The sequence below is a fragment of the Telopea speciosissima genome, chromosome 4 (assembly GCF_018873765.1).
Source record: "Telopea speciosissima isolate NSW1024214 ecotype Mountain lineage chromosome 4, Tspe_v1, whole genome shotgun sequence".
In the NCBI taxonomy this organism is placed as follows: Eukaryota; Viridiplantae; Streptophyta; class Magnoliopsida; order Proteales; family Proteaceae; genus Telopea; species Telopea speciosissima.
The window spans coordinates 36467147-36494171 of NC_057919.1; the positions used below are offsets into that span (position 1 = coordinate 36467147).

A 27025-nucleotide genomic window follows, 5' to 3' on the forward strand; every position below is an offset into this window, starting at 1 on the left:
CTTAAGACATCAATTAGAAAAACCAAGATCTTGATCCTACATGGCCTACTTCCTGGTCCTGAGTGTACCCACCTCCAAAACAACCAATACCTGCTGAGAAAAACTGAAACTCCCCAATCACAGACTATGATTGTGAGCCTTTTATGATTCCTTCAATAGCTTTTGTCAGATTCATTCTAATTTTTTACTGATAGTACTATTTACCACTTCAGTTCACTAGTTTTCAGAATGTGAAAATTCGGTTTTCTGAAAACCATTTAATCCCTTCAATTTGAACTGCCAGCATTGGTTTCAGAAGCAAAAGTGGTTATAGTTTAAGGCCAAGTAGATTCTCTTACAGCCCTATATGAACCAAAATCATAGTTGTCACAGTGACAAGGCGATCCAAGGTGGTGGCAGAGGTAAAAAAACACCAAGGCGACACCAAAAAGGCACCTAGGTGACTCCTTGACAACTCTGACCAAAATAGAATTTCAGTTCAGAATGCATGCAAATGGCTAGGTTAAATCCTAAATTGTGATTGAATGATTATTGGGTTCATGTTAATTTGCATGAACAGGCTCAGATGGGTTGGCTCTAAACACAGAATTCCCATAAACAAAGTTATTCATTATCAATTTGTGAAAATGGCTATACCCATATAAATATAACTACCAGAAAATAGAGTTGCATGAAGCAAGAAGATCAAGAGGAAAGAGATGCTCACCACTAACAGCCAATGGCACAGTTACAGAGTGAGGAATACAACGGACCTTTTCATTCTCCATTTCCAAGGTCACAACACATTCCTAGAAGTAAAGTAGATTTGTAAGCAACCACCAGTTCATCTCAAGGAGAAAAAGAACCACTAGAAAAACATAGAGCAAAGGGGAATGAAATTAATCAATTTAATCTAATAACAAATTTAATCCCAGTACAAAATAATACATCTGCATATCCACAAAGTTGCATAAAGAAGAATGGGAGAAGCAGGAGAATAAAATCAATTAATCATACAGTCGCTACATCTATATTCTTCCCAGACTATGCACAATCTGTCACTCAAAGGATGAAAATTATGAATGACGGTTGTGAGTTGTGACTAGTGAATTTCAGGTTCCAAGGCCTAAAGCCAGTGTACCAAAACTTGAATGACAGATCCAGGATGAACCCATTGAGTTGCCAACCAGTCAGCAAAAAGGGTGGGTTGACATACCAACCCAGTCACTTGTCTTGTTCAAAAGATTCGACTAGTTTCAGAAGTGAAAAGTGGGGTCTGGGCCAACTGGCCATGTGATCACAAATGGGTAAATGAATTCGCCAGCTTTTAAAACACACTTGGAGCAAAAGCAGCAGCAAGAACAGATCCCTCTTTAATGGCTTGCTGAAACCAAGGTATGGCATTTGGTTGCAAGAAATTCGGAGGTATAGTACCAAGTCCAAAATAACAAAAAAATCAAGACAGAAGAAAGAGAAACCCAAAAGATAGGATTACCAACATTACCTTCAATTCATTCAATTTCCAGTGATTTGCATTAGATGAGACTGAAACAGAGACAAATGGAAGGCCACTTGCTTGAAACATCATCATCCGTGCATTTTCAGGGCTTTCAGAAATGGCAGTGGTTTCATTTAGTAATAGAATAATTTGGTTTTCCTGTTCCAATGCAATTAATCTGTAAGAGATGGAAAACATAGAAAACGGTGGAATGCATGTGGGATGCCAGAATCATTACTTTGTACAGAGACACATCAACACAGTGGTAACCATCTGGAACATGTAATAACGCTGCCTCCAAAGAATTGTAACCCTTTTCTGTACCACTAGAGCCATACATGAAACCCCTTGTTATGGCCACACAATTCGGCATATCTAAGAAAGAGTCATCAGGTATTCTAAAACAAATGTAGTCCACAAGTCGTCGTTGGTATGATGCACAAGTTGAAGCCTCAGGCAAGACATCCTACAGCAAAAGTGAACCATCTAAGTTGACACATAAACTATAAAATAAATAAATAAAATTGATATACTGCACAAGCAAGACTTGAGCTACAATGTGGTATTTCTAATTGGTAAACAAGGGCATATACAGGTTGGCCCAAAATCCGAAAGCAACAAACCACAGAAATATCAAAGCATGCAAGGAAATCGAATTAATTGTTGTATTCAATTTCACTAGAATTTCAACATTAGGGATCAAGGTATATACAACAATAAGTACCTTGTAGTATGATATTGAGGTCGGGATGTTCAAAGAAACAGATGTGGATGATGATGGAAGAGGACAGAGGGGCAACAAATCCTCACAGTGTATCTTTTTGGAAATTGTAGTGAAGGGCATTTGGAAAGCCTCCTTGAAACTGAAATCATTGAACATGAAAAAAGGAATTCAGAATTCCATGGCAGCATGCATGAAAATTTGTGGAATATATAAAAGTTGGCATGCAATATAGATTCTACAATATTAAACGGATTCCAATAATCTACAATAGTATGCCCTTGTATCAGTTCAATCACTAAGAATCTAAGATATCTTCATGTTTTCACTGAAATCATTGAACATGAAAAAAGGAATTCAGAATTCCATGGCAGCATGCATGAAAATTTGTGGAATATATCAAAGTTGACATGCAATATAGATTCTACAATATTAAATGTATTCCAATAACCTACAATGGTATGCCCTTGTATCAGTTCAATCACTAAGAATCTAATATATCTTCATGTTTTCTAACTTAAGAGTATATAGCACATTTGCATATCAAAGTTGAAAAGCAATATAGATTCTACAATATTAAACGGATTCCAATAACCTACAATAGTATGCCCTTGTATCAGTTCAATCACTAAGAATCTCATATATCTTCATGTTTTCTAACTTGGAGTATAGCACATTTGCAATACATAACAAGTACATCAGACTGTACTACCTCAACAAATGAACCACAAAACGATTTTAATAAAAAATAACCAAATCATAATGATTATATGCTCAGAATTTTCCACTAAATCATCCATTGTCCATCTCTTCAATTTTAGCTTTGACTTCATTACCAACTTCATTCTGTGACAAACGAGACAATCCTACAGAAAAAGCAATATTGAGGCACATGACAGACAAAAGCCGTCCCTTTTATAAGAAGAACATTAATCCTTTAGCAAAATTATAAGTCTATAACAATCACTGAACATCACATACTGACATAAGCATGTCATGATCATCATATAGAAGAGAAAAGAAAGACAACAAGAATATATATAAGCCAGCTATTCTAAATTGAAATAAAATTTGTCTGCAAGTATCTGATCTTATCACAAACTAATCTTGTTCCTCAACTCATTGGATATTAAAATTAGCACATAGCAAGTTATCATCTTACAGAAAAAACGAGAAAAGAGAAAATATGACCTATTAACTAGCTCTTCTTGTTCCATAAATTTTATTGATGATCAGCTTCATTATAAGTAATTAAAACTGCATAAGTACATATTATCTGAAAAGTGGCACAACTGAAGATGTAATTACCTCTTTGCATCACATCCCCAAAGGATGCCCTTCTCATCTTATGAAGGAAGGAGGATAGAAAGGGAAGACAAGAAAGATTACCAATATTCCATCTGCTCAAATTCTTTAGCTAATGTTCTTTGCAAGAATTTAGTATCTGAAAATCCTCCAAACTGAACTAATTCTTTTAGTCTTTGCATTGTATCCCTGCAACATAATGTAGTCCATCATGGTTTACAAATTAATAAGAAACCATGAAAGTGTATACTTTAATCTAAACAATTTCCACTAGCTCAGCCATAGCACATCCCATAGTAATGATTTGGCATGCCCTGTGTATCATCTCAAAATCCTTAGCTGAAACTAATTAAACAGATTACTAAGTTAACCATAGTTAGTAGTATTAATTGCTGTACTAATTGCCGTATCCGACCGTATAATTCAATAACCCAACTCTTAACCGTATTCTATGAGGTAGTTTAATTTTGTACTCGACTCTCAAGAACAGCCGTATTAATACATATTTATGTGTTTTAATTTAATTAAACAAAATAGAAAACTAAAACCTAAAACCTAAAACCTAAAAACCCAAAAACCGGTGAGAAAACCTCCAACACCCGAAGACTCTCGTTCTAGGCTTCTAGCAAACCATCTACTCTCAAGCACTCTGGTTCTAGTTCATATGCATCAATTCCAGGCATCTTTAATCTTTCTTTCTTTCTCTCTCTATGTCTGTGTTTGTGTTGATAAGATTTATATAGATTTGCAATTCTTCACAAACTAGGGTTTTTTTTTTTATTTGTGTTAATTGTTTTCGATTCATGGTGTAGGGTAATTCCTTTCTTCTTCTTTTTTGCTTCTTTTGCTTTGTTGCTTGTCACCTTATTAGTCTAGAATTTGCACGGATCCCATTTGTCTTCAACCGCTTCCGCTGGTCAACTTTCCACTTCCACTGCTCAACTTTCTCCCATTTGTCTTCAACCGCTTCCGCTGCTCAACTTTCTCAGAGAGTTCTTTGTGTTTTGCACGTAGTTGTTCTAAATAAAGCCCTAGGTTCTCTCTATATATTTTCAAACAGTTACAAATAGTCAAAGTTCATAAAGATGTGAGTTCATTTTTTAACTTATATTGTGATAAAGCATTGTCTTGGTATGTAATGGTCCATATGGGGATCAAAGTCATGGTGACGCTCCACTAACTCCACAAATTAAATCTGTAGTCCTTTGGATCTCAAGAAAAGGATTTTACAGTTAGGGTCTAGAGAGCAATGATAACAAAGCTTGTAAGAAAAGTAATTCCTCGACCCTCCTAAATCTATATCCAAATTGGTATGTTTCGGTATTTTATTAGGGTAATAAAATTCTATGTTAATGTTTTCTTATGTTATTGATTATAAATGGTTGGGTGGTGCAATTGTTTAATAGTTTTGGTGGCCAGTTGAGTGTTATTCTTAATGAATAGGTATCAATAGAATACTCCCTCCCCCTCCCCCCCCCCCCTTCTCATGCGGACAAGACTATATGGCCCCCCTCCCCCAATGGCCTTTTTAGCTTTAGATCTGCCTGGAACTTTGTTAGGACCCATGCCCTTTCTGTCCTCTGGCACAAGCTAGTCTGGTTCAAAGGTCACACCCCTCGCCATAGCTTCTTAGCCTAGAGAACCCTCAACCTTTGCCTTCCCACCCAAGCCTTCCTTCTTCATCATAGAATCCCTGTTTCCCCTTCTTGCATCTTTTGCTGGAGCGGTTCTGAAGACATTGACCACCTCTTCTTTGCCTGCCCCTTTTCCTCTACCATTTGGGAAAAAGCCCTATCATTTATTTGGCCTCGCAGCAGGAGACCCCTCCCCTTTGCGAGAGAGTGGTTCTGGCTGGTCATGACTTATCCTGGCTGTTCTATCTAGGACACTGTTGGCAAGCTTGTGTTTGGTGCTGCTCTTTACCACATTTGGATGGAGAGGAACCTTAGGAGATGGACCTCCAATTCCGAGTCTTTCAACTTGATTTGGAAAACCATCTCTTCAGATGTTTCCTCTAAACTTAGTTTACTTCCCCAAAACCCCTTTTGTGACACCCCAAGGAATTGGCATATTGTTGAGTCCTGGGGTTTAGACAAGGTTTAAAGTATCGGTACCGGGTATCGTATTGGTCGGGTGATTTTAACAGACGTATCGTATCGTTTCGGAGATACGTATCGAACAATACAAATACGCATAGAAATGGTCAAGATACACATGGAAATACACTTTTGGAACAAAAAACAATATAAATAAGCAATATATAATAAGTGTCATGCATAAAACCTAAAATGGTGAATAATGTATAACCAAACAAGTGCATTAAATTAGAATTGTTATAAAAGATGAAGTTTCTCACATGTTGTAATCGTCTATAGCCATGAAGAGTATTGGATGTTGCAAAGGATGATGTTGTTAGAGTTGTTAGAATATCTTGTATAGGGGTAGTTCTGTCATTGTCTAGTTATAAGACATGACTAAGTTGTATTTTTACTTTATTGTCTTATTTCTCCTTACCTCCCTAGGGAGGCTTGTGTAATTTGGAAGACTTAATGAATGAAGCTAATATGTGAGTTGAGAATCACTCTCAACACACATAATCGATTCTCTCATTCTCTTCTCTTCTTCTTATCTCTTCTCTCCTTCTTCTTCTTCTTCTTGCTGTAAACTTCTTCTCTTACCAGATTCGATCTACCTTTGAGTTTCAACTTGGTATCAAAGCCAACATCTCTGGTTTGAGAGTCGGCTGAGCTCATTCCTCATCTTCTCCTCTCTTTGGAACCCTATAAATGTAAAGGGGGTTCCATTGGAGGTTGTATATGTGAAACCTATACTCCTTACGAGTCTTGGGAGTGGTATTCCCTAAGTTGGAGAGAGTTTCAGGAGCTCTTGAAGGTGACTTGAAGCTATGGAGGAAGGCGCGCAGTTACCGCCGACTTGTGAAGCTTCTTCTTGGTTCTCCTTCTCTTCTCCACATCTTGGCATGAGACCTATTGGAGTTGCATCGCCTAGGGGTGTTTTTTCAGACCCCAAAGCTCTTGTTTGTTGAAAAAGAAATGCTGCCTTGCTGCTAGATGTTTTGAAGACTTGAAACCAGGCTCTGTTTTTCCGCCAGCCTAGGAGTGTCTCAGTTTCGATTCTGCCTTTGGCAGCTTGGATGACCTTGGAACTTGTCCCATTTGTGTCGTATGGGAGTGTTTTTTGAAGCCCTAAGAGCCTGCCCTTGAAGGTGGAGGGTCTGAGGACTGCTACTGTTTTTTTTCTACTGCTACACAGGTATCGGCTACTCTGTTTTTTTGTCTTCTCTGAGGTCTGCTGTATTGGATGGCTGAATGTGATAGTATTACATCTTGATACACTTATTGGGTGTTATGGACTAAAGGTTCTTGGCTACTAGCAGAATTTGGTTTGAGTTATACAAGTTTTTGCTCTTCATATGCTTGCTGTTTTTTAGGCTTGGCCTCAGCCTTGTGGTTTGGTTGATTTGGGACCATTTTTTGTATTGGTCTGTCTCCTTGTTTTGGGTTGAGTATACTCCCCACTTGCGCAAACAATTTATATTGATTGTTGAAGTATTTGCCTATTATGTCCACTGTGTCTGGACAAGATTCTAAGGTCAGTGGACCAATTACAGCCGGCAGCCCAAGTGGTGGTTTCCCAACCATGGCTTCCTTTGATAACCCCAACACCGGATCTCGGTTGTGAAGTTGGACAATACCAACTATTTGGATTGGTCCGTTCAGTGAAGTTGTCCCTACGTAGTAGGGGGAAGTTGGGTACATTCTTGGGTCTATCGCGGCCTCTGCTACTATCGATGCAGGCTATCTCAAGTGGAGACTGAAAACTCCCCTGTCATGACTTGGCTGATCTTTTCCATGAAAACCTGAGATAGGTCGGAGATTTATGAGTAAGGAGACTGCTAAAGATATTTGGGACGGTGTATCCAGAATTTTTGATAGAGTTGGAGATTCCACGAAAGTGTATCAAATTCTCCAAAAAATCATTCATATGAAACAGGGTGATAAGAGTATATCTGAGTACTACAACTCTATTATTAGCTTGTGGGAGGGGTATGATCATTATACCAATCTCCAGTTGTCCAATGTTGAGGATCAGGCAAAAGTCTACAGGAGCCAAGAAAAGGAAAGGATCCTTATTTTGCTTGGTGGTCTTAACTCTGAATATGAGCCCCTTCGCCTGCAAATCTTAGGGAGGTCTCCATTTCCATCTCTGGATGATGTGTGCAGTTATTTGCAAAGTGAGGAAACCCGGAGGACCACTATGGATATTGTACCATCAATAGAGAGGTTCTGCTCTTGTTTCCAGTTCCCAAAAAGACTGAAAAGGGGGAAAGGCCGTGAGAGATACAAATGTGACCATTGTGGCAAGCTTGGACATACCAAGGACCGGTCTTGGGATCTTCATGGGCATCCCCCTGGGATGCGTGGTAGTTCATCTCATGCCCGTGGAGGCAAGCGAGGGGGAGCTAAGGCTCATTCTGTGACATCCGAGTCGAGCCACCTGGACCGCAGCCGCTCCCGATTCCCTCTCACAGGAAGATATTGCAGCCCTCACGTCGGTTGATGTCTCACCTTGGAGGGTCAGCTACTGGTTCTAGCTCTAGAGGGTTGACTACTTCTGCCTCAGCTCTGCAGGTCTCATCGCTACCCCTACCGCATCCACTGGATCATTGACTCTGGAGCCTCCGCACACGGGTATGTCCCGATACTATGATTCCTATTCCATTTGTTCCGGCCGACAAGGTAAGGGTTCTTGATGGTTCCCTTTCCTCTGCTCTCGTAAGGGTAATGTGTGGTTACTCCTTCTATTTCCTTGAGTCCGTCCTTCATGTTCCCGACTTTGCTACTAACCTATTATCGATGAGTCACCTAACCAAATCCTTACATTGTTGTGTCACTTTCTTTCCTTCTTATTGTGTCTTTCGTGATTTGGAGACAAAGAGGGTTATTGGCGTGGGGACCGAGAAAGGAGGACTCTATCTTCTTGAGCCATAGTCACTCGCTTCAATCTATCGCTGCAGCTTATGTTTGTGGTCGGCATGACCTGGAGTGCTTTGGAGTCTTATGCTTTGGCATCAACGTTTGGGTCATCCCTCTTTTGTTGTTATGAGGAGACACTTCCCCACTTGTTTACTTCCTTTCCTGCATCTTATGTTTTTCGGTGTGAATCTTGTATTTTTGCTAAACATTGTACACATCTTATCCTTATCGTGGTAATAGATCTCTGCACCTTTTTCCCTTGTTCATACCGATGTTTGGGGGCCTTCTCCCTACTACTTCCTTATCCGGTTTTCGTTATTTTGTTTCATTTGTGGATGACTATTCTCGGTCTACTTGGACTGTTTTGTTAAAACAAAAGAGTGATGTTTGTGATGCTTTTAAGGAGTTTTATCACTTTATCAGTACTCAGTTTGGTACTCACATCAAAATTGTTAGATCTGATAAGGGGGGTGAGTACATGTATGGGGGGCTCCAACATTTCTTTTCTGATAAGGGCATCATCCATCAACTGGCTTGTGTTGACACCCCACAGCAAAATGGGGTGGCTCAACGCAAAAACCGCCATTTGCTGGAAATCACCAGGAGTCTTCTCTTTAGTATGCACGTGCCTAAGACCTTCTGGTCTGATGCCCTTCTTACCGCTGCCTTTCTTATTAACCGGATGCCAAGTCCACTCCTTGGCTCCAAATCCCCCTTGGCTCTTCTTTCTCCTCAATCCTCAGTTTTTTCCTTGTCTCCACGAGTCTTTGGTTGTGTTTGTTATGTACATGTCAACAAATCAGCCCGCACCAAGCTTGATCCCAAAGCTCTCAAGTGCATCTTCTTAAGCTACTCTGATTCCACTAAAGGGTATAAGTGCTACCATCCTTCTTCCCGCAGGCGATTTCTCTCCAAAAATATCACCTTCTTTGAGTCTATTCCTTTTTTTTCTTCTTCCCCTCGCCATTCTGTTCAGGGGGAGAGTATTAGCAGTGAACAGAATGCGGATGTCATTCCCTTCCTATCCGCTTTGCCTACCTCCACTTCCCCATTTCTATTTGATATTGGAAAGTACAAAGAAGTGGATGTTGTGGATGATGCTGATGTTGATGGTATTGGTGATGGTGATGCTAGCAGACAAAAGGAATACAAGGGGATAAGATTCAAAGAAGATGGTGTATTCACAAGAGGTGAATGCTGTTTGAAGGGAAAAGGGAAGCAACCATGGTACAAGCGACCCTGCCAAAACCCCTCTTTGGATCCACATCCTCAGTCTCATCCTCTTTAGTCAGGTAATCCCTCTCCTTCTGAATTAGATCTTCCCATTGCTATTAGAAAGGGGAAGAGAACCTGTACTAATCCCATAGCCCAGTTTGTTTCCTATGACTCCATTTCTCCTACAAGTGTTGCTTTTTCCACTGCTCTTCAGTCTTCTTCTATTCCCAAAAATGTCACAGAGGCCTTATCCAATCCAAAATGGATGCAAGCAATGACTGAGGAAATGGTGGCTCTAGAGAAGAACAATACTTCGACACTTGTTGATCTTCCCAGGGGGAGAACTCCAGTTGGATGTAGATGGGTTTATACAATCAAGTATAGATCCGATGGTACAGTGGAAAGGTACAAAGCTCGGTTGGTTGCAAAAGGGTATAGTCAGGTGTATGGCATTGACTACTAGGAGACTTTTGCCCCTGTAGCCAAGCATAACTCCATCAGGGTTCTTCTTTCAGTAGCAGCCAATAAAGATTGGCCTATGTACCAATTAGATGTGAAGAATGCATTTCTTCATGGAGATTTAGCAGAAGTTGTGTACATGCAGCCTCCACCTGGTGTTAAGTGTCCCTCAGCTGAAGGGAAAGTGTGTTTGTTGAAGAAAGCTCTTTATGGCCTAAAGCAGTCTCCTAAGGCATGGTTTGAGAGATTTAGACAAGCCATTCTGAAGAATGGGTATTCCCAGAGTCAAGCTGACCACACCTTGTTTATCAGGAGAGGTAATGGTACAGTTACAGCTCTCATTGTCTATGTTGATGACATTGTGGTGACTGGGAATGATTTTGCTGAGATAGATAGATTGAAGTCTTATCTGGCTAAATAGTTTGAGATCAAAGACCTTGGAATCTTAAAATACTTCTTGGGTATTGAGGTATCTAGATCAAGGAAAGGGATCAACATTTGCCAAAGGAAATTTGTCTTGGATCTTCTGAAAGAGACAGGGATGATGGGGTGCAAACCAGCCACTTCCCCCATTGATCCGAATCATAAACTTGGTGATGAATGTGGTTCTTCTCTTATAGATGCAAGCAAGTACCAGAGGTTAGTTGGGAAACTAATCTATCTCTCCCTAACTCGACCAGACATCTCTTATGCAGTTGGAGTAGTGAGTCAGTTCATGCATGCTCCCAGGGGTGGACATCTGGATGCAGTATATCGCATCATCAAATACTTGAAATCCTGTCCAGGAAAGGGCCTTCTATTCGCCAGGCATGACCATTTGCAGATTGAAGGCTACACAGATGCTGATTGGGCTGGTTCAGTCTCTGACAGGAGATCTACTTCTGGGTATTGTACCTTTTTGGGTGGTAATCTAGTTACCTGGAGGAGCAAGAAACAACCAGTTGTTGCTCGATCTAGTGCTGAGGCCGAGTTTAGGGCCATGGCCCATGGAGTATGTGAGCTTATATGGCTAAAACGACTTCTTTACGATTTAAGCTTTGAAACTGAAGGGCCAATGAGACTTTATTGTGACAACAAAGCTGCCATAAGCATTGCCCATAATCCGGTTCAACATGATCGAACCAAGCATATTGAGGTCGATCGTCACTTCATCAAAGAGAAGTTGGATTCTGGGTGCATTTGTACTCCCTTTGTGAAAAAAGGTAATCAAGTAGCAGATATCTTCACCAAGGGTCTCTCTTCTAGTCTATTTAGTACTCTATTGTGTAAGCTGGGAATGTATGACATTAATTCTCTAGCTTGAGGGGGAGTGTTAGAGTTGTTAGAATATCTTGTATAGGGGTAGTTCTGTCATTGTCTAGTTATAAGACATGACTAAGTTGTATTTTTACTTTATTGTCTTATTTCTCCTTACCTCCCTAGGGAGGCTTGTGTAATTTGGAAGACTTAATGAATGAAGCTAATATGTGTGTTAAGAATCACTCTCAACACACATAATCGATTCTCCCATTCTCTTCTCTTCTTCTTATCTCTTCTCTCCTTCTTCTTCTTCTTCTTCTTCTTCTTACTGTAAACTTCTTCTCTTACCAGATTCGATCTACCTTTGAGTTTCAACTGATGTTATAGACTTGTAGCACTCCTTGATTCGTTTTTTAGTTTAAAAGTGTGAAAAACCAAGATTAAATGCAGGATTTGTTTTTGGTAAATGAATATAATACCGAACCCCAAGAGGGGGAAGGGAAAGGGAATCAAATTACAAGAGAAAAAGGAAAACGGGGAGGAGAAGGGGGAGGGGGGGGCGGCCAGCCAGCCTACGCAAAGGAGGGAGGCCGCAAGAGGGCCATATCAAGCCCCCAAAAAGTCAAAATATGCCTGTTTCTAGACTCTTGGTTGAGAGTTTTCCTTCATTTTTTCATTAGATTAGGAATTGTATAGAGTGAGTGAAAATGGTTTTTTTATGGAACGTATCGATGGTATCGCCGTATCGGTACGTATCGGTATGTATCGAGCCGTATCGGCCGATACGTATTAAACCACCCACAGAGCCTTTTACTGGACGTATCGATGGTATCGATACGTATCGATCGTATTGTATCGTATCAGCCCGTATCGGTCGATAGTTCGATATATTTCGAGACAATTCATTTTTTTTTAAAAAAGGAGACGTATCGGTATGTATTGTATAGGTATCGACCGTTACCGATACATATCGGTCCGTATCCTATTGTATCGGTCGATACTTTAAACCATGGGTTTAGATAGTGCTCTTTTACTGCCCCAGTCCCCCTCTTAATTTTGTCTCGGGCTTGTATTGTTCTCCCCCCCTCTTTCTCCTTTGTATGTTCCCCCCCCCCTTTTTTTCCTCGCTTTGGTAATGCATTTTTTATTCACCAAAAAAATTTATCACAGTTTTTAAGGAAACTTTCAAGATTTTTTTAATTGGATATCCGTATTTTTTGTTCCCGTACTATTTTAGAGCAACCGTATTAAAACACGTATTAAACATGCACCATATCATTGTCGTACGGGTTTTATTGCGCCGGATCTTTTAAAACGAATTATTGCCGTGTGGGCCGATTAATTGTTGTACGTAACCGTTCCTGTATTCTTGTCGTACCCAACCTTACTGTTAACAAATTTAGAATTAGAGTAAGGCTTGGATGATTAATGATCACCCCAAACTCTTTATTTATATCTTTGAGAATAGAGGACAGAAGTACAAATAAGCAATGTGGGACTAAAGCCCACATAATAGGAACATAAAAAACACGTTCTAACACTTCCCCTCAAGTTGGAGCAAATATGTCAATCATGCCCTACTTGACTAGATTAGCATAGAACAATTTTCCAGACAATCCCTTGGTGAAAATATCAGCAACCTGATCAGTAAACTTCACTTCAATCCATCTTCCAACTTTTCCTTGATAAAATATCAGTCCACTTCAACATGCTTGGTGCGATCATGTTGTACTGGATTGTGAGCAATGCTGATTGCAGCTTTGTTGTCATAGTACAACATCATAGGAAGATGAACAAGAACACCAAGGTCTTGTAGCAAGCCTTTTAGCCAAAGTAACTCACAAATGCCCTGTGCCATAGCACGAAACTCTGCTTCAGCACTAGAACAAGCCACCACATTCTGCTTTTTGCTACGCCAAGTAACAAGATTGCCCCCAACGAAAGAACAATACCCAAAGATAGATTTCCAATCAGCAAAAGCAGCCCAGTTAGCATCGGTATATGCCTCTATTCGTAGGTGGCCATGAGGAGACAGAAGAATGCCTTTTCCAGAAGTTGACTTCAAGTACTCTGTTTATAGCCCACAGAATCTGAAGAAAAGCCTCCATATGAGAAGAATAGGGGTCATGCATAAACTGACTCAAAGTACTCACAGCAACAGCAATGTCTAGATGTGTGTGTGAGAGATAAATCAACTTCCCCACTAGTCTTTGGTACCGGCCTTTATCAACAGGTTCACCCTCCTTTTCTTTGAGAGGAACAGTAGCTTCCATAGGAGTATCTGAAGGGTAACATCCTAACAAAGCAGTTTCAAATAACAAGCCTAGGACATACTTCCTTTGGGAGAGAAAGATGCCTTTAGAAGACCTGGCAACCTCAATCCCTAGAAAGTACCGTAGCTTCCCTAGATCTTTAATCTAAAACTCCTGCCAACTAAACTTCAATCAGTTGATCTCATCACCATCGTTGCCAGTAACCATAATGTTATCCACATAGACTATAAGAACAATGATGGTTTTTCCAGCCCACTTTATAAAGAGAGTGTGATCAACATTACTCTGTTTATAGCCCACAGAAAGCATGGCCTTGTGAAACAGACCAAACCAAGCTCTAGGTAACAGCTTCAGCACCAAGTTCTCCATTTAGGAAGGCATTCTTCATATCTAGCTGTTGTAGATCCCATCCAAGATTGACTGCACAAGATAGTAAAACCCGAACTGTATTCAACTTTGCAACAGGAGCAAAGGTCTCCTGGTAGTCAATCCCATATGTCTGAGTGAAGCCACTTGCAACCAGACGTGCCATATACCGATCCACAGTGCCATCAACCTTCTGTTTGACTACAAACACCCATTTACATCCCACTGGTTTTTTCCCTGGAGGAAGATCTACAGGATCCCAAGTATTATTTTCTTTTCAAGGCTTTCATTTCTTCCAACATAGTTGCCTTCCACTTTCCATCTGCATAAGCTTCCTGCCAACTTTTAGGAACAGAAACAGAAGAAAGAGAAGACACAAATGCACGAAAAGACGGAGAAAGCGAACTATAAGAAACAAAGCGAGAAATGGGATGCAAGGTACAAGTCCTAGTACCTTTGAGAAGAGCAATAGGTAGTTCGGAAGGAGAAGTTTCACCAGGAGGAGGAGGACGAGGATCTAGATCCTGAGCCGGCAATTGGATAGGTATGGGTGCCACAGTGGATTGATGTTGCAATCTTTTGGAGCATCTCTTTTGGTAGATGATAACATTCAAGTTGTTAATTCTCTTCCGAAATTCACTGATGGTCTTCTGGATTGGAGTCAACTCCCCATGACTAGGAATATGACCACCATTATTTTCTACAAGCTCCCCTTATAAAGGAATCCCTGTGGAAGAAGGGGCAGCAGCCAAAGTAGGCTGGACAGCAGCCATAGGCTCCAAAGTAGGAGGAGCCTCAAGGGGAGGACACACAAACACATCTTCACTAGAACCAGAATTCTCCCCCTGGAGATGTGGAGATGGATAATAGGAAAGACGTTTGTGAAAAACAACATCCATACTGACCAGAGTACGACGGGAAGGGGGATGGTAACACTTATAACCTTTCTGGGTTGGAGAGTAACCCAAGAAAATGCACTGCAATCCACAAGGGTCAAGTTTACCATAGCACACACAACCAAACACTTTGGGAGGAACCACAAAGGTGGAATTCCCATGTAAAAGTTCAGCCAGACTGCGTGAGTCAAGAACACGAGAAGGCAACCGTTTAATGAGGTAGGTTGCAGTGAGGATCGCATCCCCCCAATATTGGGAGGGGACATGGCGCGAAAACATCAACGCCCTGGTCACTTCCAACAAATGTCGGTTCTTCCTTTCAGCCACACCATTTTGGGCTAGGGTATCGACACAACTAGTCTGGTGAATAATCCCATTATCAGCCAAATACTTCTGAAATTGGTGTTCCTTATACTTGTGCCATTATCACTTCTCAAAACCTTGAGATTAGCCTGGAACTGAGTTTGGACCATTCTATGGAAATGCTGAAAACAGGAAAAAACTTGACTCTTAGTATGCATAAGATAAACTCATGTATGCCTAGAATGACAATCAATAAAAGAAACAAACCAACGATGACCAGAAAGGGAAGTTTTACGACTAGGGCCCCAAACATCAGAATGCACCAATTAAAAAAGTGAAGAACTCCTTTTATTTGAAACCAAATAAGTAGAACGTGTCTGTTTGGCCAGAACACAAGCCTCACAAAAAAAATCGGTCTTATCACATGATTTGACCAAAGTAGGAAATAAAGATGCTAATATTTCTAATGGAGGGTGACCTAATCTAGAGTGTCACTGGTAAATTTCAGAAGAGACTAAGGAGTTCTGATGTGGAGATGGTAACGGGGGTGGAGTGAGACAACCATCATCAAGCAGGTATAAGCCACTATGCACTTTACCCAATCCAATTGTCTTCCCAGAGGCCAGATCCTGAAACATACAATGGAAAGGAAAAGAAGTCACTTTACAGTTAAGATCACGAGTAAGACTACTAATAGAAAGAAGGTTAGTAATAAAATTAGGAATATGCAAAACCGAAGACAAAGTAAGGGAAGAAGTGCAGTTGATGATTCCTTTTCCAGATATAGAGGAAAAGGAACCATCAGCTACTTTGACCTTGTCTTTCCCAGAAGTGGGAGAATACCGATGGAACACGCTAGAGGAACCAGTCATGTGATCCGTAGCCCCAGAATCTATAATCCAAGAATGATAAGCTACAAAAGCACAATGACCACCAAATAGAATATCTGACCAGGCAAAGTGTGAAGCTGAAGGAGCAGAAGAGGTGGCAGGAGCTGATGTGGTAGAGGCAGTAGCAGCGGAAGTCCTTAGCAGTCATAGAAAAGCCTATAGATCATCCTGGGATAAGCCAGTGTCAGTAGCCGGGGCTGTAGGAACAGATTCAGAGTGGTTTGCCTTATTTTTTGTCTTTTTCTTAGCAGCCCGTTTAGCCCCAAAGTCAGCTGGCTTCCTGTGAAGTTTCCAGCACTTCTCTTTGGTGTGGTAAGGCTTATGACAATGCTCACAAGTAACAGTCCCTAGTAGAATCACCAAGAGAAACATGTCCGACAGGGGCAGGGGTAGCCTGGGCAGTAGACTGGAGGGCTGTCTGTCAGTAACAGGAGGGTGGAGCATAGCAGCCCGACGGCTCTCTTCAGAGGAGACCAAAGCATAGGATTGTTCAAGTGTGGGAAAAGGGGAATGACCCAATACCTGAACACGAATCTGGTCATACTCCATGTTCAAACCAGCCAAAAAATCATAGACCCTGGTTTTGTCCAGATGCTTCTTATATGCAGTGACATCAGCAGCTGTATTGGGATAGTAATTAGAAAAATGGTCCAATTGCTGCCAGAGACTGCGCAAAGTAGTATAGTATTTGGAGACAGATAACTCCCCCTGAGTAATATTATTGGCCTTCTTCCGGAGTTCATACACCTGTGCATCATTACCGAGCTGTCCATATGTCTCCTTGCAAGCAGACCAAATTTGATGAGCTGTATCAAGGAGAAGAAAACCATCAGCAAAGTCTGAGTGCATTGAGCCAATCAAATAGGACATAAGTACACCAGCTTCAGTTGGCATGACAGTAGTGCCATCAATATGGCCAGTAAGCCCACGGCCAGCAATGGCAAAGCAGGCAGAGCGAGACCATATCAGGTAATTGCTCCCATCAAGTTTGATAGGATTAGGGAGAAGATCACGGGTGTCATTCCTACTGTACCCATTATCAGTAGAAGTACCAGTAGAAACTTCAGATTCAGCCATAAGTGCAGCAGAAAAAACCAAATCGCAGAGAAGGGCTGTGGTAACAAGAAACATAAGAATTCCTCCAAATTAAAGACTGAAAATTGGAGGAGAATCCCCTTTCAATGTCACAAGATGTGTCTCAAAAAATCAGCAGCAGCAGGCAAGTGTAGCCCCTAGATCGATTTTTTCAGGGTTTTGAAAAAAAAACCCTGTTAAGCTGAAATCGATATAGGGAAGAATAGGCCCAAAAACTGAATTGTTGAGGCTCAAATTTGGGGAAGATATGTCTTTATAAGTGGAGAACCAGCCTTCAAAAAGTCAGCATCAACAGAGGCTCAAAACCCTGAGATCGATTTTTTCAGGGTTTTAAAAAAAAACCCTGATTTTGTTGAGATCGATGTAGGGAGAGAAACCTGCAAAAAAAAAACACTGGATTGAGCTGAAACTTGGCTCGAGTGTGGGTCTAGAAGAGACTAAGCACCCCTCCAAATATCAGCCCCAACAGAGGACAGCAGCCCCTAGATCGATATTTGTCAGGGTTTTGAAAAAAACCCTGTTTTTGGAGAAATCGATCTAAAGGGTCTTCAAGGCAGACCTGAGATAAAAAAAACTTCAATAAGGGAGATTGGTTCCTTACAGTTGAGGTGGAATCAATCAAATATGGGAAGCTTCAAATATCGCAGCCAAGGTGTTGTTGATATCGAAAAACTTATTTAACCATGGAATGAGATGAGAAAGGGCAGCAGCTGGATCTATGGATCACCTCATCAGTGCTGCCCTATTGAAGAATAGAAAACAAAAGAAGAAAACAGAGAAGAGAAGAGGAGATCGAGAGAGAGAGACAGAGAGAAGAGAAAGAAGGAGCTGAAAATAGAAGGTAGAGGACCCTAATTCAAAACCTGCTCTGATACCATGTTAACAGATTTAGAATTAGAGTAAGGCTTGGATGATTAATGACCACCCCAAGCTCTTTATTTATATCTTTGAGAATAGAGGACAGATGTACAAATTAGCAATGTGGGACTAAAGCCCACATAATAGAAACATAAAAAACACAAGAAAAGGGTCTAAAATACCCCTATGGTTCTAATACTTACTATGGTAATAACTCCTGCAATACATGATAAAAAATTACCAATTATCTGAAAATTTTGATTCCAGAGGCCTCTAATTAACATGATGATCTCTAGCCATCTGAACAGTGGGTATTTTTTTTCTTTTCTTTTTCCTGTACATTTAAAAACAGCATTTTTCCCTGTACAAACAAATGTGGAACAAGTACAATTCACATTTGACCCAAAAAAAATTTGCCCAGATAGACCTCTTACGTGGGCCTATTAAAGGTACCGTGGGCTCTCCACTGCTTTGAGAGGGAGAGTTTGACAATATGGAAGGGTGGCCTAGAACCAAGAAAATGACCAACCAAACACGATTCCCAAATTTTGGCTTCATCTTCAAGGATTCCGGAAGGGCAGAGAGCCACTTTAGAGGATCCAACAACAGAGGGAGCAACAAAATGGAGAGGGAGACCCTCAGACGAGGATGAAGCAGGATGGGTAGAACTGAAAAGAGAGCTCCACTACTGGTGCATTGAGGGCCTTAGCACCGTGGGCTCTGTCCTGGGCAAACCTATTTTTTCTAATGTGTGAACGATGAGGAAACTTCGATTGGCGTATGCTCGAATTTGTGTTGAAGTAGCTGCTGATGAACCTTTTCCCTCTTTCATCACCGTGAATGAAGGGGAGGATTTTTCCTTTGATCAGGAAGTGCTCTATGATTGGAAGCCTCCCCATTGCCTGGTGTGCAAGAAGTTTGGGCATGATTCTGTTCTCGATTCTCCAGAAGCTCTAATTGAGCAAGTTCCAGTCACCGTCGATCAAACTCAAGGCGAAATCCACTCGATCTTGGCTTCAACCATCGCTGAAGATGCTCCTCTTCCCAGAGGAAGAACCAGAACCAGAAACTGTCACTGGAAGGACAGCCGGAATCCACCGCATGTCTCTGTTGCTTCAGAGGGCCATCGTCGAAGCACCTTGGGATCTCCTCCTTTACCCAGTGGGCAAAACAGATTTGCAGCTTTATCCTCTGATGTTGCAATAGAGATCGAACCTTATCCCGAGATGATCCTCGACTCTGTTGCTCCTCGAAGTCGTTTGCGAATGGCCTCGTTGCCTGCTGCAGGTGCCTCTGACATTCCTCAAGAGATGTCGCTCCTCTTGTCGATCTCATCTACGCCTCTGCAAACTGAAGCTTCTCCTGCGAGAGGTTCTTCTCCCCCCCTTTCCCATGTTTCGTCTGACTCTATCCCTTTTAATGTCATTCCTCTTGTGGGACCCTCAACCCACGTGACCCCTAACCCTTTGAAGCCTTCTACAACCCTTGCAGTCCATGTTTCTTCTAACTCCCCCTCCTCTTCTGTGGACCCCACCTCTGCCACTTTGTCTCCAACTATGTTAACTCTAGCGAGTCATGGGGTCGAGGTGCCATTAGACTCTAACCATTCTTCTTTCCCCTCTCCCCTGCCCGACCCTCCTCCCTTGGAATTCCCTGCTCCCTCTTCTCCTTTGCCATATTCTGTCCCACTTGCTATGCCATCTCTTGACTATGCTTACAACAGGCACCATAGAAGTGCTTTCTTGTCTCAAAGCTTCATTTCCAGGCTCCATGGGCCAAAGTTGCTCCCCCCCTCCCCCTCTCTGTCCAAATGAATCATGGTGTTATTTGGAACACTCAGGGCCTCAATTCCCCTTGTAAACACATGTCTGTTCGATCTCGCATCTGGCCTCACCACTCCAACTTCTGTTGCTTATTAGAAACTCATCAAAGAATCTAATGCTGCAAGAATTTTGAATTCTATTGCCCTGGGTTGGTCCTTCTTATCCAACTATAACCATCACCCCAATAGCCGCATTTGTGTCTTATGGGATCCTTCAAAAATTAAAATTTCCCTACTCTCCTCTTCGGCTCAATTCCTTCATCTGAGTTTTTCAGACTGTCTTAGCCAATTTAACTTCTACGTCACTGTCATTTATGCTTCCAATTGCCCAGTTCAGCACCTTTCTTTATGGGAAGATCTCCGCACTTGCTTGTCAAATTGGTTCTCTCCCTTGGGGTTTAGGAGGAGATTTCAATGTGATTAGAATTGGCCATGAAAAACAGGGAGGTGACCATTTGGATATTGACTCTGTGGCTGCTTTTAATGATTGCATAGAGGAAATCGGGTAAATGATCTCCGATGGTCTGGGCCTACTTTCACTTGGAACAACAAAAGGGCTGGTAACTCTCGTATTGCTTGTAAACTTGATCGAGTTATTGTTAATGAAGCTTGGCTTTCATCCTTCACCCTCCTCCCATGCTTCCTTTGATACCCCTGGAATTTCTGACAATTGTCCTATTTCCTTATCTATCCAGCCTTACACTTCCTTTGGTCCTAAGCCCTTTAATTTTGATATGTGGTCCTCTCATCCTTCTTTTTTAGCCACTGTAAAGGAAGCTTGGGACAAGCCTGTTGAAGCCTTCTCCACTCCCCTTATTGCTTTTGCTAGGAAGCTTCGAAATGTGAAAGCCGCTCTCAAAGATTGGAACTCTAATACCTTTGGAAATATTTCCCAGCTTGTTTTGGAATGTGTAAGGATAAATTATCTTCTATCCAGTTGCACTTCCAAACTGATAGTCTTAATGGTCCTCTGGCTGAAGAAGAAAAAGCTGCCTCTCTTGAACTATCTATGTTGCTATCCCAACAAGAAAGTTTCCTAAGGCAGAAGTCCAGGATCAAGTGGTTGGAGTTAGGTGACTCTAATTCAGCCTACTTCCATCGTTCCATGAAATCTAGAACCAACACCAACTCCATCTTACAACTTGTGGCACCAGATGGCTCTCCGGTTACTAGAGTTAAAGACAATAAGGATACTGCTGTGGATTATTTCAAGGATCTCTTCAGTGGCCCTTTGGTTGATCATGGTCCGATTCCAAACAATTTGCTTAACAAATTCATTCCAAGTGAACTTCTTGAGTCTCTTCGGTCCATTCCAAATGAGGCAGAAATTGTTACAGCTATTCACTCTCTCAAGTTGAACCCGGCACCTAAGCCGGATGGTTTCTATATGTATTTCTTTTTAGCTTCTTGGGGTATCATCAAGGAAGACCTCATCAAGACTATCAGAAGTTTCTTCCTAAATCCAAGTCAGATCAAAGGAGTGAATCACACTTTTCTTTGTCATATTCCCAAGGAGGGAGCTTCAGTGATGTCGGACATCAGGCCTATTGCCCTTTGCAACCTGTTAGACAAGTTTATTGCCAAAATCCTTGATTCAGACTCAAGGCTGTTGTGGATCTTCTTGTCAGTGATAATCAGTCTACCTTCATTCCTGGTAGAAATATCTCTGATAACATTTTCCTTTGCAATGAGATTGTTAAAGGATTTTAGAGGAAGAACCATTCCCCATCTGCCCTTATGAAGATTGACATCCACAAAGCTTTTGATTCTTTACGGTGGGATTTTATTGACAAGGTGATGGTAAAGATGGGATTCCCTCCAGTCTTCAACCATTGGATTCATTGCTGCATATCTTTACCCAAGTTCTCAGTTCTCGTAAATGGTAGCCCAACAGGCCATTTTGCTTCTTAGGTGGGTGTTCGCCAAGGATGTCCCCTCTCTCCTTACATCTTTACTTTGGCTCTGGAAGTTTTATCTCGAAATATCCAAATCTGTGCTCATTTCTCCCATACCAAAGTGTAAATCCCTCGAGCTCTCCCACTTGGCTTTCGCAGATAACCTTATGATTTTCTCGAAGGCTTCCATTGGTTCCTTTGAGTCTGTTATGTAATGCCAATAGCATTTCCAAGACCTTTCGGGCCTTCAGATCAACCCAACAAAATCCCTTCTTTTTTAGTTGGGGTCACAAAATTGGAAAAAGATGCTTTGATGGAAAAATGTGGGTTCCCTGTTGGTCAGCTTCCTGTTAAGTACTTGGGATTACCTTTAATCCCGATTAGACTTTCTGCTCATCATTGCACTCCTATGCTGGATCTCATCAGGAAACGACTTCAACTTTGGAAAGGCAAGCTTCTCTCCTTTGCGGGGCGCTTGGTAATCATCAAATCAGTTCTGTACTCTTCCTATATTTACTGGTTCAGGATTATTAGGCTTCCTCACTCCACTATCAAGTCTTTGGAATCCTATGTCTTCCTTCCTCGGGAAAGACTCTGACTCTTCAAGGTTTTTAGTTGGGCTTTAGTTTGTCTTCGGTTGGAGGAAGGAGGTTTGGGTATTAGAAGAATTAAGGAGGTGAACTCAGCTGGCATCATCAAGCTAATATGGAAGATTGTTTCTAGAAAGAGGAGTATTAGGGTTGATTGGATTTATTCAGGGCTTCTTTGCTCGGATTCTATTTGGACGGTTTCCGCCTCATCCGATGCTTCTTGGGTTTGGCGCAAGATCCTTACTACCCGCACAGCTGGTCTTGGAGTTATCTGTTGGATTGTATGGGACAGAATACTGTGGGGGTGTTTTGGTCTTTTTACCTTTTATTATGCTTTATATTGACTCTATAATAATCGGTTATGAGGGACCATTTTGTCCATGTAAGTTGTGATTATTCATTATAAATACAAAGCTTGGGATCAATAATTGATCATCCAAGCATTACTCTAATTCTAAATCTGTTAACATGGTATCAGAGCACGTTTCGAATTAGGGTCTCTCCTCTCTGATCTCCCCCTCCTCTCCTCTCTTGTCTTCTTTTGTTTTCTATTCTCACAATAGGGCAGCACTGATGAGGTGATCAATAGATCCAATTGCTGCCCTTCATCACCTCATTCAATGATAAAAAATTCTAACCGATAGGAACCAGCACCCTGCCTGCGATATTTGAAGCTTCAAGTTTTTTTTGGATTGATTCCATCTCAACTACAAGGAACCAATTCACCTTATTGAAGATCAAGAACTACAGCAGAATTTTTTGTACAAGTTTCCATCTCCAGCCGTATTGAAGACCTCCTCAGATCGATTTTTCCCAAAGTCAAGGTTTTCTCAAAACCCTAATAAACATCGATTTTGGAGTTGCTGATTTCTATTGGTGTTGATATTTGGAAGATTGATCAAGCCCTTATAGAACCACACTCAAGCCAAGTTTCAGGCTCATCCAGTGATTTTTTTGAAGCATTCTCCCCTACATCGATCTCACCAAAATCAGGGTTTTCTCAAAACCATGAAAAAATCGATCTAGGGGATTGGACTGTCTGTTGTTGCTGATTTTTGGAGACACATTATCACCCTTACAAAGGTCTCTCCCTCAATTTCTGTCCCTTCTCATGGAGTATTTGAATTTCTCTACTGCACTTATAGGTGAGTCTGAAATCTCTATTGGCACTTCTGCTGCTGATGGGCATGGTAGGACTGAAAACCATGATTTTCTTCCTAATCCTATCTGGATGGCTCCATTGTTGGTCGTGGGCTTACTGGCCATATTAATGGTACCACTATTATGCCGACTGAACCTGGTTCTCTTCAGGACTGGTGGATCTCCAATAATGGTGTACTCATGTCTTATTTAATTAGCTCAATGCAACCAGACCTTGCAAGTGGTTTTCTGCTCCTTGATACAACTCATAAAATCTGGTCTACCTGCAAGAAAACATACGGACAGCTTGGTAATGATGCACAAGTGTATGAACTCAGGAAAAAGACCACTCATACTATTCAAGGGGAGTTATCTGTCTCCAAATATTATGCTACCTTGCGTGGTCTCTGGCAACAATTGGAGCATTTTTCTAATTTCCACCCCACTACAGCTGTCAATATTGTTGCACGTAAGAAGCATGTGGACAAGATACGGGTTTATGATTTTTTGGCTGGATTGAAATAAAGACGAATTTTTATTTAAAACAAAGCTTTCCAACAAGTCCAAGATTGCTTAAATCCGATTTATATTGAAGGAATTATGTACCGGTCAAACTTAATTCGATGTGCGCGAATGCTGTCAAAATCGCTCTGAATGAAAAAATATTTTTGAACATCAAAACAAATGAATATTTTACCGCACTTTTGATTTTTAGCAATGTTTTACCATATTAAGATTTATGGAATTTTTTTATTTGAGAAAAACCCCAGCATTAGAAAGTTAAAAATTGCACTTATCGCCGAAAATCCAGTTTTTGTTCTTGAACTGGGGGGTTGATTTTTTTTCCTTTTGGAATTTGATATTTTAACTATTTTTATTGGATTCAAATAGGGGGGTATTTGCTTATTTATAAATAATATCTTAAGTAAATGAAATACAAATTCATTTATTTAAATGATATTAGGCATAAATAAGTGTGTTTGTCATGTGTCTGTCCTGGTTTCTAGCATAAGTGTCTGTCCTGCTTTCCCACTAACTGAAACTCCTATTTGGACTTTGTTTTTGCAAAATCTGATAATTTCATTGTGTTTAAATGGCCTAAAATAGGCTGAATACCAACTTTCAGACCCAAAAGAGGTCTAAAACCCACCGAGATGGGCTTCCGAGTAAGAAAAAAAAAATTACAAAAACTCGCCGAGATCTCGGCGAAATCTCGACTCAAATCAGTTTTAGGCTGGGCCGAGATGGCTACGAGACCCGAGTTTTCGAACCTTGGCCAGTTATACTATTCAGGGGGAGTTATCTGTCTCCAAATATTATGCTACCTTGCGCGGTCTCTGGCAACAATTGGAGCATTTTTCTAATTTCTACCCCACTACAGCTGTCAATATTGCTGCATATAAGAAGCATGTGGACAAGATACGGGTTTATGATTTTTTGACTGGATTGAATATGGAGTATGACCAGATTCGTGTCCAAGTGTTGGGCCATTCCCCTTTTCCCACAAAAGCTGCACCCTCCTATTACTGACAGATCAACCCTCCAGACTGCTGCCCCGGCTACTCCTGCACCTGTTGGAAATCTTTCTGTTGGTGATTCTACTAAAGGCATTGTTACTTGTGAGCACTGTAACAAGCACTACCACACCAAAGAGAAATGTTGGAAGCTTCACAGGAAACCAACTGACTTTGAAGCAAAACGGGCTGCCAAGAAAAAATCAAAGAACAAGGCTCATCACACTGAGACTGTTACCACAAACCCTGCTATTGACATTGGTCTATCCCAGGATGATCTACAGGAATTCCTATGTGTGATAAAGACTTCTTCTGCTGTTGCTTCTACCATGGTTCAAAATCTCGCGATATTTCGCCGAAATATCGCTTAATTTCGTATATCTCGACCTTACCGAGATGCGAAATCAGGTCGAAATGAAAAAATACCATATTTCGTCGATATCTCGCGTGAGATATCGTGAGATATCGACGATATCTCGTGAGATATCGACAATATCTCGATATCTCGTGAGATATCGCGAAATATGGTATTTTGGCTTAAAGTGTCACGTGAAGGGGGCTTTAATACAATATTTCGCAAATTTGGTCCATATTTCGACCGAGAGCTGCATTTGCTAAGGAATTTCAGTTTTTGCCTATTCTTCCGCTCTTCCAAGCTCTCATCCAACACTCCAGCCATTGTTCAAGCACATTGTTGTCGGTTTTCCGGTAAACTCATCGGAGGGTCATCTAAGCTCATCATCCAGCTTTTTTCCACTATTTAAGGTAAATTCTATTCCTCTAAAACTATTTTTTTGAAAAGACTATGTACAAATTTTGTTGGATGGTGATGATATTAATATATGTTAGACACCGGAGGCCCTTCTATAGCCTCACGAGTGTGCAAATTTTTTCCATATGTATTTTTTTTTTTTTCTGGTTTTAAAAATTCATTTTCCTACAATTAAAATAGGAAATAATTAGGGGTAATATGACTTAGATGGTAATGAATTAAATATATGTTAGACACCGATGGCGATCTACGGCTTCACGGTGTCGGATTTATTTTTCTGCTCTTAAATAATTATTTTAATTTTCGCACATACCACTCCATTGGCATCGGATTACGGTGCATCAGCAACCTTACGATGGATATAGATATGGATCATCATCATATGGGCGTTTAGTGGGGTAGGGGACTATGACTACAGTCCCCAGTCCAGGGACATCTTGGATCATCTTTTGTAAATAACATCTTTGCATACCCTAGCGGACCTAACTACCAACCTCACCGGCCATACATGCAGCCAATGCCATCGCCTCTTGTAGCGGGCGCCAACATCATATCACTGGATCATCTTCTTCACGGATTTGGATCGATTGGTAACCCTAGTTTATATCCTAGGATAGGTTACCTACGGTATGTTGATGATTCCATTTACGTGACACTTGTGGATGACTACGCTCGTTTCTTCTCGATTCTATACCGTGGTCCACATATGTCCTTCAAACAGAGAGCAATGGGCGTCGACTCCGGCGAGGCATGAGTGGGATTGATCCAGGAGGCACGAACTACTATTAGCGATTTAGCACTTGTAATTTGTAACTTAAGTTGTGATTTCATTGATCCATGAACTTGTGAGTTGTGACTTGCGAGTTGCGAGTCTTGTGACTTACTAACTTTGACACTTAGTGTATTGCCTTTAAGGCTTTAAGCGAGTTATTGAATATTATGGAGTTTATGAGAATCGTGGCACTCATCGATGTGTATTGGCTTTAACTTGATATGTGATGAAGTTAAATACTATTATTAAATATTAAGCTGCCTAATCTATGTGTATTTAACTATTTATACATTAGGGTCGTGACCATGTATGTCAATCAAGGTGCAAGCCCAAAACACCAATTTGAATTCACATTTTTACAATTTTATGGTTTAAATGTGTTTATTAAGCTTAAATAAGGCTGTCCATGAAGTTTCGGCCTAGATA

The 27025-nt window shown here is 41.0% G+C and overlaps 1 protein-coding gene across 2 annotated transcripts in view; it reads right to left on the reverse strand.

Annotated features, from left to right (window-relative positions):
- The window catches only part of LOC122660287 (anaphase-promoting complex subunit 4), a 131411-nt gene that overhangs the window by 32336 nt on the left and 72050 nt on the right, over positions 1-27025 (reverse strand). For both annotated transcript variants that reach the window (XM_043855525.1, XM_043855524.1), the window contains exons 14-18: positions 3588-3692; positions 2202-2340; positions 1716-1943; positions 1484-1636; positions 707-788 (exon numbers count right to left, since the gene is read on the reverse strand). In XM_043855525.1, coding sequence (XP_043711460.1) covers positions 707-788; positions 1484-1636; positions 1716-1943; positions 2202-2340; positions 3588-3692 — 707 coding nt within the window. The remainder of the gene's footprint in view (positions 1-706; positions 789-1483; positions 1637-1715; positions 1944-2201; positions 2341-3587; positions 3693-27025) is intronic.